Source organism: Ochotona princeps, chromosome 2 (assembly GCF_030435755.1).
Source record: "Ochotona princeps isolate mOchPri1 chromosome 2, mOchPri1.hap1, whole genome shotgun sequence".
Taxonomy (NCBI): Eukaryota; Metazoa; Chordata; class Mammalia; order Lagomorpha; family Ochotonidae; genus Ochotona; species Ochotona princeps.
This window is the reverse complement of record NC_080833.1, coordinates 157942325-157955611: the sequence shown is the minus strand read 5'-3', so window position 1 is coordinate 157955611 and position 13287 is coordinate 157942325. Positions and strand designations below refer to the sequence as shown.

At 48.1% G+C, this 13287-nt stretch overlaps 1 protein-coding gene across 1 annotated transcript in view; it reads right to left on the bottom strand.

The window, feature by feature from the left end:
- PTPRN2 (protein tyrosine phosphatase receptor type N2) overlaps nucleotides 1-13287 on the bottom strand; it is a 1038500-nt gene that overhangs the window by 105231 nt on the left and 919982 nt on the right. Inside the window, exon 15 of the mRNA XM_058660653.1 lies at nucleotides 325-519. Coding sequence (XP_058516636.1) covers nucleotides 325-519 — 195 coding nt within the window. The remainder of the gene's footprint in view (nucleotides 1-324; nucleotides 520-13287) is intronic.

Below are 13287 nucleotides of genomic sequence, written 5' to 3'. Positions count from 1 at the left end.
ACTGCTGCTGATTAGTTAGAGGGCTAGGAAAAGCGGTACATAATGTGCACCCTAGCACTCAGAGCCATGTAGCTGGGGCCCCATCTGACAGTTGATTTTTTTTGTTTAGTTTTGTTTAAACCCAGAGGACTCCCTGCAAAAACTACAGCCCTGACTGCCACCTTCCAGGAAGGTAGGGCCGCTGTGCATCTCATCCATCCTCCACAGCGACAGAGCAAGCCATGATGGGACCCACAGCACTGTGTGCTTGTGCTGTTGGTGGAGCTACTTCCCTGAGAGACAATTTGGACCACTCTCCCCCATCACAGAAGACACACGCCTTACCAGGATCATGTGGCCAGTGGAGATGTCCATGTTTGACTGGACGGGCTCTTCGGACCAGGACGAGGTACTGCTCCGGGCCGAGGGGCTGGGCATTGGCCCATCACTGAACTGGGAGGAGACGCTGTTGATGCGGGATGTGTGTTGGCCTTCGGGGCGGTCCGATGGCCGCACAGCCATGCGTTGGCGGCACAGTTCCTGGAAGAGAGTGCGAGGAAGAAGGTTAGGGGATTCTTGACCCTGGGACACTCTCATTCCCTGTACCCCAACAGCATATTCTGAGGCCTCCTACGTTGGAGTTACTCCTTTCTCGTGTGGGAAAGAGGAAACTAGAGTTACACTCAGAAAATGCTTCAGGTTACATGGAGCTGGGAGACTTCCAGGAATAAATACATCCACACATCCACACACACTGGTTTATACATGCACATACAGATCACACATTTAGGAAAGGGGCCTCTTCTGCTTCCTGCTCTGTGGTCAAGATGGAATCTTCTAGAACACTGCAACAGGAAGAGCAAGGTGGGCATCTTTCCTTTCTCTTGAAATACAAACTCTCAGGGAGGTAATGGTGATTTTTACCCTCTGGTATAAATACAGACATTAGTACCATAATCAGAGCGTTGAGAGGGGGGAAAACACCCACCATCTCATTTTGGTGTTTATCTTACCAAAACAACTTCCACAGACAAAAGCCCATGCAAAACCGTATCAGTGGAACCACATACGAAAAAGAAAGCAGAAGGTCACGGACAAAGTTTAACTCTTCTTGACAGAACTTTTTGGATTTAAATGAACAACTCAAGATTACAGGCCAGAGCTTTAGCTGAGTCTCTGCAGGATGTATGGCTTCCTCCCATGAGGGCAATGTGTGAACATGGGGCACTCCGGGCACACTCAGTACCTGTTATGCACAGGGGTAAGGGGACCTGTCCAGAGACCAGTGCTGCCATGCAACTCAGGCTGTGGGCTCCCAGGTACTGACAGGGAGGAACCCCGGCTGCTCATGGTCATTGCCAGACTCAGCCTGTATGCTCTCCCCATCACTTCTGATGGACAAAGCACCATTTGGGAAGCGTTCTCACAGTTACTGTAGGATGGAATCTGTCCTCTGCCTGGTGAAAACCTAACTGAACTCTGAGTCATCAGAATAAAGCGGGATCCAGATGTGTGCTGAGAATCGGCGCTCAACAGGAGTTGAAATGTACTCACAGGGAGAAGAAAGCATTGGGCAGAGTGGCACGGTTTGTGTGTTTCCCTTCCCTTTCATTTTGGTGGCATCCAGGGGACGTCACACCACCCACGTGCCTCCAGCCAGCTGAGCATATCAAACATCCTGCAGCTTCCCTGGGCAGCCGCTGCAGACCAGGAAACGTAGAAACATACTCCCACTTTCCCACACACCCTGGGCTACCATTTTCCTTGGCTTTAAAGATCCATGCAAAGCTAGCTGACACCACACAGAAGCTATTTTCTTGGAGTTCTCTTCTCCAGGATAACTAGCTAACGGGCAAGGCGAAACACAGGCCCTCTGGGAAGGCAGCCCTTTCCAGAGCTAGCATCTTAGACACCCCTGAATCCCCTGGCAGAGCAACAGTGATGGTGAAGATTACTTAGGGCAAGCAAGAAGAGACCAAGAGAAAAAGGTCAACTCAAGAAAAAGGGGTGGGGGGCCTATTGTGAAGCTAGCCAACCTCTAACAAGAGGAAGAACTGGAGAACAAAATCGTGTACACTTAAATAGCAAAATGATGGACTTACGACTGCTTATGAAAGACTGTCCTTGTAATAACATGGGGGAAATCAGTTGCGGGACAGGAATTGGGGAGGGGATAAGGGAAATCCCAGAGCCTGTGGAATTGTATCGAACAATTAAAAAATCACTAATGCATTTCTACTTCCTTCTTACCCCTATGTGTTGCAGTCCACACTGGTATTCACAAATGTGTGTGTGTGTGTGTGTCTGTGTGTTTATTTGAAAGGCAGAGTTACACAGAGACAGAGACACAGACAGACAGACAGACAGAATCTTCCGTTTGTTGATTTACTCCCCCAAAAGACTGTAATGGCTGGAGCTGGGCAAATCTGAAGCTAGGAGCCAGGAGCTCCTTCCAATTCTCCCATAGGCATGTCAGGCCTCTCCGTTGTTTTCCTAAGCCATTAGCAGGGAGCTGGATTGGAAGTGGAACAGCCCGGACTCAAACTGGTGCTCCTACGGGATGCCAGCACTATACCATAATGCTAGCCCTAGTTATACTTTTTTAATGCTTAATTTATTCTTCGTTTTATTTGAAAAAGGAAAGCAGAGGAGAGAAATGGAGACAGGGAGGGATACAGGGAGCGAGGAAAGGAGACAAGAGGGAGAGAAAGAGAAGAGATCAATCTTGGATGCACTGGTCCACTCTTCAAATGTTTGCAAAAGCCAGGGCTCAGTCAGGCCAAAGTTGAGACAAGAATTCCATCCAGGCTTCCCACATGGGTGGCAGGGACTCATGGACTTCTGCCATCATCTGTTGTGCTGTCAGGTGCATTAGCAGGAAGCTTGATTAAAAGAGGCGGGGAAGCTGTTATTAAGGTGTAGTGTGTAAAATTGCCTCCTAGGATGCCAGCATCCTACCTAGACATTGTTTTGAGTCCTAGTTGATCTACTTCCAATCCATCTCTCTGCTAATTATCTGAGAAAAACAGCAGAATATGGCCCAAGGGTTTGGGTCCCTGCCATGTAAGCGGGAGGCCCAGATGAAGCTCCTGACTCCTGATTTCAGCCTAACCCAGTGCTGGCTGTTATGACCATCTGGAGAGTGAATCAGCATATGGAGGATATCTCTCTCTCTTTCTGTCAAACTCTTTCAAAATAAATAAATCTCAAATGATCCCAGGTACTACGGTACAGGTATGGCATGCGGGAATCCCAAGTGGCAGCAGCTTAACCTGTGGTGCCACAGTGCCCTCCGTAAGATTTTAAACAAATTTGGGGAGTTTGCTAAAGATGCTACATGGGACACCTGCATCCCACTTCAGAGAGCATGGGTTCGAGTCCTGGTTCCCCTCTTGATTCCAGCTTGCTGCAATACACACTTGGTGGGAGAAGTAGGTAATAACCCAGGTAGTTGGGTCCCAGCCACTCACATGGGTGACCTGGATTCAGTTCTGGGTTCCAGGTTTCAGTCTTAGGCCAGACCTGGCCCTTGAGAGCACTTGGGTAATGAGCCAGTGAATGGGGACTTTTTTCTTTTCTTTGCCTCTCAGAAAGTAAATGAACAAAATAAAAAATAGATCAACCCAACTTCTTAGAACTCCAAAACCAAAGCTGAACAAACTCATACACAAGGAGTAGTTTTAGGAAGATGAGTAGTGTTATCAGTCATCAGCCCAAAGATGCAGGTATTTCCCTTTTACGCACAGGGAACGTGACTTGATCTGGGCCAACAGTAAACCAAGAAATGTGGCTTACAGTGCTTTCCGTGACATAATGCAGTTAATCCACAAAGTCAAAGAGCCTAACCACAGCACAAAAGTGGTCACGGCACAGCTGAGAGAATCCAGAGGGGTCCTCCAAGAACAAGCTCCTCTGGGGAAGAAAGACTGTGAAATCCAGGTGGCCCTGGTGTACATTCTATAAGCATGTGGTTGTAGACAGACTGCAGCAGAATCCAGACTTCCATCAAAGCTTGCCGTCAAAGCTCACGGAGAAAACGGTGCACTAACAGAGGTCCCAAGTTCTGGGCTGGGGTGCTTGTTCACTATTCATAGCACTTTGGGCAAAACATTTAGTGTTTCTATGCCTGGGTGTTTGGGTTTTTTCACTTGAAAAAAAGTTGAAATATATAAAATTTCATGACATGGTGGCTGCTACAGACAAAACCTTTGGACATTCATCAGTAAGACAGTATCAGTGTTAGTGGAACAGAACATTCTTCTAAACCTTCAAGGATAAAATGCTTGAAGACAGAGCACATTCAAAGCCACTGCCAAAGAAATCACAGGATCCTAGAGTCAGCGGAGCCAACAGGGCCATCTACTCAAACCTGTTCCTTGTGAGTGACACACAGTCGATTTAGAGATATGAGAAGGAGGGCACAGGTGCCCTGGTGTCACTTCTAGATTGGCACCTGCTGGTTCAGGACCAGGGCTTATGCTATAACCACTCAGTGCTGATCCTCCTATAGCTTGGTTTTCTTTAAAATTAAAGAAGTAAAAATGAACCTGAGATAAAGATCCAACCTGCTCATCTGTCCCTAACAGCAAGTTATTCTATACTGGGTGCCCTGATTGGAGAGAAGATACCTGGGAGCATGACTCACAGGGCTGGGGATCGTGCTGGGGTCACTGCTCTTCCCCTGTGCAGAGGAGGATATGCTGTGGGGGGAGGAATGTGTCTCCACAGTAAGAAGACTCATTGCCTAGGGGAGACCCCACTTCTAGAATGAAAGATGCACTTACTGCATGCTTGTATCTGTAGATACAACAGGCGCATCTGGTAGAGGCAGGCAAGCAATGCTGAATTAGCTGCTCTCCAGTTTCTTTCTAGCAGAGAACTCAGACAACCACTATTAGACAGGTGATGTGCCAGGCCTTCTCCCCAGGAGGGGTCAGATCATTAGAGACAGCTGGGGCCTATGGTGATGGGATCGTTGGGCTGGCCTCCCCCTGCTACCACCGTCCCTGCAGGCACACCTAGCAATGTGTTAGGGTCTGCTTCCTGGGGCTGTGCTGCATTCGTCTCCAGCTGATGCATACTGGTGGCATCTCGGTCCCTGCACTTCCCCATGAACTTTCACAAAGGCTGCTAGGGCCCCAGCAGCATGGGACAGTCTCCACAACTCCACCACACTGCCCTGAAGATACAAAGCAGCCAGGTCACCTGTGATGTCTCAGGAGGCACACACCTTGCAGAAGCGATTCCTTCAGAGGAGCTGAGGTGGGAGACCGCTCCAGAGGTTTCATTTTGCTCCTCTCTCTTAACTTCTGGGAAGCTCACTCTCTCATACAGTCTGAAGTCAGAACACCAGATTTGGAGTCCTGGCTTCAGTACTTACAGGCTGTGTGACACTGGACAAACTGCCTAAGCTCTCTGTGCCTGAATCACCTCATCCACATTACAGTTGCTGCGAGGATTAAATAAGACAGCAAGTTTAGAAAGAGCCTTCAGGACCGTGCCTGGCATAGACAAATTCCTTACTAATTCTTATTAATCTATTCATTATCTGGTTCTTTCGCACATACGTATTTCAAACACGGCTACAGGCCACACATACCAGGCAAAACCACAGTCTCATGGACTTTGGCTTCCCAGCGTTCATACCCACCCAGAGCTGGGCCTGGATGACCACAGGAAGCAGTGCTGACATGCACTGGGTCTTCAGGTGAAAATGTTGTCTCAGGGTCACCTGCAGGGGAACCTCCTGGACTAGAGGGAAGCCTCAGGCAGGAGGGGACACTGAGGCTTAGGTGCGAAGTGGGGCGGTCACACCAGCAAGTTCTTCATAGAAGGAGTGGCACCTACAAAGATGTCAAAGCCCTGTGGGTGTGATGATGTGCAGCGCCTGGAGGTGATGAAGGGTTACGCAGATGCAGGACAATGAAGAGACAACTGGAGAAGTGCCTCTCCTTCTGGCACCATTGCTAATAAGTTCATTTTAAATCGGTCTCCTTGTTGCTCAGCAGCAAGTACACTTTGTGGAAATAAGGTGCACATCTCCCTGGTTGCGGACCACACACTATCAATCTTGCGGCTTCTTGTGCTGATGAGGTTCTGAAGGGAAATGTTGCCATTCTCAGCTTCATCTTGTCCTGGTGGATTCTGGCCCCATCTGAAGTGTACTTGTTTATTTACAAGTTCATGTTTCATTTCAACCCAGCTATGGTTGAGTCAGCGTGGCTCTCATGGGGCCAACTAAAGACCCAGTTGCTTCAAACTTCAGCCCAGGCTATCTGCCAAGCATTTGCTTTGTGACATTCTGCTTGGCTGCAGAAATGTCCAAGTTCCACCCTGCACTATAGCCAGCAGCAACAGCAGGCAGGTGGGGGTGTCTCATTTGCCCCCGACACTGTCTGTCACCTTGACACTTCACCTTTTCTCGTCTCACCTTCCTAGCCTAAGACACGGGAACACGCAAACACCAGACCCATGGATGAAGGTATAATACACATGGAAACTGTAAAGATGGAACATGACAATGTTAAAACTTGAATTCAGAGTCGTGGCACTGGTAGAGAAGTGTCTGGCATAGACACCTTGGAATATAAGGTAGCAAGGACCAAATTCTCTGATGCTTTCCTTGATGGTAAATGCAAGAGAGGACTCCAGAGTCCAGCTGACAATACCCCAGTGTGCTGTGCACGTGTGGAATAGAGATCTGCTAGCTCACTGCCTGTGAAAAGGTCTGGGAGTCAGCTGGCACTTCGTGAGCTTTTAGCCTCCCTGTGCCATCACTGTGCAGCCCTGGTCTGTGGTCCCTGCCTCACTGTGCTCCCTGCTAGCATACCTAACTCCAGGTACTCACAGGACCCAGAATCGCCAGCAGGGAGGCAGCGAAGAAGGGGATCTAGCGAATGCTGCTTCCCATCTCACTGAAGAGTTTGTTGGGGAACCTCACCATGTGGACTCAATAACCAGGCCCTTCAGGTCAATTATGGTTTGTATCTTAGTCATAGAAATGCATTTTCTAAGGAAAAGGGACTGCTTTTTTTTTTTTTTTTACCAGAATAGACTCAAGAACAACTTGAATGCTGCTTGACATTGTCATGATCCAGTTGGGGTCAAGGAGGCTATGGAGATGGTTTGGGAGCCCCTCTTAGGTGCACAGGTCAGTGCTAGTATTTCTAACCTGCAGAGCCAAGCCCCTAAACAATGTGCCCAGCCTCAGGTCCTTCTGGAATGCTACTGCTTACATGTTTTTCTCCTCCCAAAACAAGAAGGCTGTTGCTTGCAGCCTCACTGGGCTGCTACATGCTTTGTTTTACAGGTATCACCCATACCTGAGAGGGCGCTGTGAAGGCATGATGCTCCTGACACTTTGAACGGGTGGGGGTGGATGTACAGTGACTTAAAATACATCTGAAGTTTACAAGCTGAGATGCCGTGACAGCAGCACTGTCATCGTACCCAAGCTCTCTCTGCCTCCCTCACCCTCCACGTATCACCCAACTCACGTGGACACCCACCGAGCAGCCATCGAGAAGCCCACATTCGCAAGTGACAAAAGCAGCCACTGCCAACCTCAATATTCTGTACGTCATAGAGTTTAAAATGCAGAGCTGCGATCCAGAGAGTACGGCATTTGAACAAAAGATAGGGAACGATGCTAAACTATAAAAACATGCTGCAAAAGCGACCCGCAGAGGAATGCAGTTACGTTTTGAGATTTTCTTCACTTGGAAGAGTCATAATCAATGTCCAGAACAAAAATGTCCTCGTGAAGATTACAAATACCCTAAAATGAAAATTAGGAGATCCACTGGCCAATCAAAAGCGCTAACTAATAAAGGAGCAAATACATAAAATCCTCGCAACTGCCAGCTCCCTAAACTCAGCAGGACCTCTGCAGGGCCTGCAGCACAGTCTTTCTTGAACACACAGCACAGGTTTTGGCAACTAGGTCTGGCACTTGGCTGGGCAAAAGGGCCAGTATCTTCCAGCCTCTTTACTTAAAAAAGACTTCTAAGGACCAGTGTTGGGATGCAATAAGTTAAGGCAGCACCTGGCATGTCAGCATCCCATAACACAACGCCAGTTCCAGTCCTAGTACTCTGCTTCTGATTCAGCTCCCTGCTAGTGCATCTGGGAAGGTGCCGAAGGATGACACAAGTGCTTGGGTTCCTGCAGCTCGTGTGGGAAACACATGGAGTTTCAGGTTCCTGGCCTGGTCCAGCACCAGCCATACAGCCATCTGTGATGTCAAATAGTGAATGGAGGATGTCTCCTCTCTCCTCTCGCGCTCTCTTTCTGCCTTTCAAATAAATAAATCTTAAAATAATTCATATTTTTGAGATTCAGGTTAAGTTTATAATCTGAGTCATCACTATCTTAATAAAAATTATCCATGGCATTTAGTGCAATGACCTTGAGCATATAAAGACGATTGAGATCATTGTGATCATCAGAGTAATCCATCGACAGCCTCAGTGACCTACAGGTACTTAGTCATGAAAGAAGAAGAAAGGCAGCTTTAACCAAATGCATCATTTGATCATAGATGCAAATATGGAGTCAACTCACAATTCCTGCAGCTGCCTTCAAATGGCCCCTGGGGCATGCGACAGAACCAGCACGAGGCTCACCCATGCCGCACGCACCTGGGAGTGCTGAAAATCACCGGGATGACTCCCAAGAGCAGCTCCACCCAACCTGTTCCCTTTTCTCATTCCAAATCCCACTCCTTGGCAGAAAAGGCCAGTGTGTATGTAGACTCAGAAAATGCCACATCGCAAAGGGGGAGGTCATTTACTTTCACACCACGTGGTTAAGCATGTTCAGTCTGTGCAGCTCTGAAGACTGGCTTTGTTCTCAACTTCTGTGGAGTTCTGCTCCTCTCAGTAATTCTGCATGGTAGCCCTCTTGCTGTCTGGCTTCTCTCAGGTGTTGAGAAAATTACTGAGCAAAGCAAATGCAAATCACTTCGAGTTGCTAATGGGAAGGATGCCCACACTCATCTAGTAACAGAAGGAGGGCACGAGTTTGCAGGCAGTCTCCACAGTAACAGCCACCGATGACTACAATGTGCCTCTCTTCTTGGGAGGTGAACCTTCCAGAGATGTTAGTGGTTTTGAACAAAAAATACCATGGCAGGAAATGAAATCCATTACTTGCAGAGAACACGGACCCAAGAGAAACTCAAGGTCTGCCAGACAGAGGTTGAGGGTTGAGGTTCCATAGACCACTCCACTCGGGCCTGAATCCTGGCTCCCCTACTTAGAGCTGGGTGGCATTTGATAAGTTCCCTAAGCCTGGGTCTCAGTTTTGTAATCTGTAAAACGGGTTTAATGATAGTCCACTATGCTGTTGGGAGGATTCTAAGAGCTAATGCATATATAAACACTTAACAGCTCTTAGTGCTTGGCACATGTCGAATCTCCACCTGAGGCTAGTACTGATCTCATGTCAGACTGTGGCAATCCTTATGAGAGCACGGCCATCTACAGCTGGGCACTGAGAAGGGGACACAGCTAGTGGGAGGAAGTGGGGCATCCAGCAGGTCCTTGTCCCAGGTTATCCCATTCCTGCAGGAGCATGGCTGCAAAGCCACATCACAACTGGCTGGATCACAAAGCACAAAGCACTCCTCACCAACAAGACACCTCATCCTTCCCAGGCAAAACCAGACAGAGTCTTTAAAAGTAAAAAAGTATCTCCCACCAAGCTCCCTTAGACAGATGCCATCACAGAACAAACACAGGAAACCTGCACCATACTTAGCAACCTTTCAGTTCCTGCTGGTGGTCAGAAAAGGCGAGCCTGCAGTGTGTCTGCACCCAGGGGTAGATGTTCCCCATCAGGAAAACAAGTGGCGTCCATCCTGTGCAGGTGTCTCCCACCAGTGCAAAGCCATGAGGGTTTGCAAAGTCAATTCCTCAGGTTTATGGACACTCACTAAGGGAACAGTGCCTCCCTTCCATCAAACCACGTGTGTCTGGTACACACTGAGCCGTGGCCCAGGAGACTTTCGTAGAGTCCTTTGAGTCTAAAATACTTCTTTACAACCCAATGTGCCAAATCAGTTGAATAGCGTTCTGGAAGTATAAATTCACCCATACACATGACCATGCAAATGTCTAATTTCTCCACACTGCATCTGATGGGGGAAATTACAGAAAGTGGGAATCATCTGGAGAGAAAAAGATCTGTCGGCCTCAAATTCTACTGACAGAAAGATCGAGACTACAAAGGTTTAAGGAAAATCTCTTTGCCCCTTTGCAAGGAACAATTGGAGCAGTGCGGCTTCTCGACTAAAGTGTGTACACAAAGGATGGCCTGGAATCTTTAAGGTTCTTTGGAGAGTATAATTAGTGGTAACAGGACAAAACTAAGTAATAAGTGCACAAAGCCACAAACGGGGGAAAAATGAGTTCAATAGGAGATGCTGGGAGAGCTAAATGCCAATTACTTTCCAGGCTGGATAAAGCACTGAGTGAAATGCACTGCAAAGGAAAAGAAACACATCTTCTCTGGGGAAAGATCTGATTTCAGCTCCCAGGGCCAGACAGACTCTGACGCACAGAGCAGAACACCGGGGTAGGGCTGAGGTGGGGATCCAGCAGCAGAGGCACCCACGGGCTGCTTGAATGAAAAACGATGAAAGAAAAGGTGTGCTTTCCAGCGGCTCTGACGCGGTCACCACGGAACACACAGCAAACTGCTCATCACAGCAGGTCAAATTGTGCAAGTTAAGTATGAGCATGAGAGAATAACCCAGGAAGACACACCCTGAATCCACACATTCTCCCATTAGGATGGAATGACAACGAGGGTTTCATTGTACATTGTACCTTTTCCAGACGGAAAAGGTATTTCCATGTATTACCTTTTGAAGAAGAAAAGCCAACAGATACACAGAACCCTACCTAGAGTATCGCTGAAATGGACTGTTTAGAGATGCACAAGAGGAAAATATTCCAGGCTGTTCAAAGTGGGCATTTCATAATGAGAAAATAAAGTACATCAAGAAAAGAAGGTTTCTTGTGTAATCACCTCTCCTCATTCATAGCACAGTTTTATTTAAGCAGCCTTTTATACCATCATAAAACTAAATAGGACCAAGAAGGAATTACCTCTCGTTTGAGGCCAGCAAGGTTGACTGTGAGCAGAGACGCAGTAGCCAGTGATTTAGTTTATGAGAGCTATTTTACATAAACATTTCCCCTCCCCGCCTCTGTCAACAGCAATCTGATTTCTATCGTTCCGGGAAAAAATGATAACAGCCATGCCCTGCACGTGCCGAGGGGACCCTACTCCCACGTCTGGGGGTGGGCATGGTGGGCATCCTCCTGAGACAGCAAGGAATACAGTCGCCATGGTCCTCTCCAAAGAGCAAACAGGTCATGATCACATCTGAACGGCAGAGGAAGGCTCCCTCTTCTTCCTCCTGTGGAGTCCCAAGACCTAGCAGATCTGTTGGGGGACCCTGTGCCCAAGCCACAGCAGCACCTGAGCTCCATGCCAGGGTCCTCTGTTCACAGACCCATCCCTATTCACAAAGCTTGAGTCACATGGTCACTGCTCCCCACCTCCCCACCCTGCCTTGGGCCTATAAAGCCCAGGTCACTCATGCTTAGGCCAAGGGACCGTGTGTGAGTGAACACCCCGCCTCCCTACATATCCACATCCACTCTGAAGCGTGCAGGGAGCTTCTGCAGGGTGGTGTCTCGGGACTTCTCACCTGCAGCCCTGGCTCCCGTCTTCTCCAGTCCCCCGGGGCCAAGATATGGAAAAGGCAAAGAGTGACTGGGCAGCCCCAGCAGCCTCTGTAGCTGCGTTATGTTAAGCGCTGGGACCCATAACATCAGCCAGCTAACCAAACAGTTCCATGATCAGCAGTGTTGACTAAGCAATACCAGTTTGGGTTTTTTTTTTTTTCCTGTTTTGCAGGATGTTTTCTCAAAACAAAACTTGAAGATAGAGACACATTTTAACTGATGTCAGTGAAAAGTAATTTACAGCACTCTTGCTGATCCAGAATAGTCACAGAAGTATCTAAAATCAGGAAGCAGAGAACGGCCGTCTCTCCAGTCGGCAAACGCACTTCATGACTGGGCACTGAATTTCACCCAGTTGTGGACCATCCTCGGGTTGTCTTCATGTTCAACACATTTACCTCCCAGGCGGGAGAACAGAGGTCCCTTTTCTTTGTTCTTCATATTCCTCACTATGAACACAGCCCAACAGTGATGTTCCAGGGGACACCTGGCCATTGGTGAGCACTGTCAGCAGACAGGTGATGCTCCAGTCCACCCTGGGGGCCCTTGGTGACTCACCCTCAGGGTGACCATGGAGGCAGCACTACCAGGGGAGCTGGAATCAAATCCATTGCCAAGAGCTTTGGCCTCCCTTGCATGATACAGTGAAGGTTGTTTTCAATTCTGCTGAAGCCCCTTGGAGAGCTAGCTGGACAATGTTATCATTCTGCCTAGTTTCAAAGCACTGAGCATATTGCCTAACGGTGCTGATTTGAAAGCAAATTATTGAGTACGCTGAGCTGTATCCAAAAGCTACCAACATGCCTACAAGCTAATCCACTGCAGACCTTTTAAAGACTATCTCCTTTAAAAGACCAAAGGCATTGCTCTTCTTCATTTCTCTGTTCCTGATAAATATTGGATTGAAATCAGGAAAGAATGGCAAGAAGAAAACCATTGGAAGGAAACGCACAGTTTGAGTAAGTATCTTCACTCTTGTATCACCCGTTTGTCATGTGGGTCTCTGAAATCATCAGTAGCCCCTTCCTTTAGCTGATCCTAGAGTCTCACACACAGTAGAAAGCCCGTCCGACCTCGATCCCTGAACACACCTCTGAGGGAGGACCCAGTCACTGCTGTAAATCCTCCTTCAGTCATGTTGCCTTGGAAGACACAGCAGATGCAAATCCCAAACATCCCCAGCTGGAACAGCTTGAGAGCTCATCGTGCAAGGAAAGCTCCCACGAAAGTCAGGGATGCCTTCCAAGTTCACGGCTTCAACCTGACCTCTGGGAGCAAAGCCAACCTTGAGCAAGGGACTGTGCATACATCTCAGCTTCCCATTTCGTACTGAACAACCCTAAAGGTGGCCCTGTCTGGAAGAAATAACCCACCAATCCTTTGCCTGGGCCAGATGCAGAAAGAGACAGAGCAGCTTTTCAACAAGAAACTCTTGCTGTCTTCCCTCACACTGTTCCTGTTGAAGAGATAGCAGACTAGCATGGATGGCTAACATTTAGCAACTACATCCTACATAGCCAGGCACCATCCTGGATGCTGGAAATTACGTAAA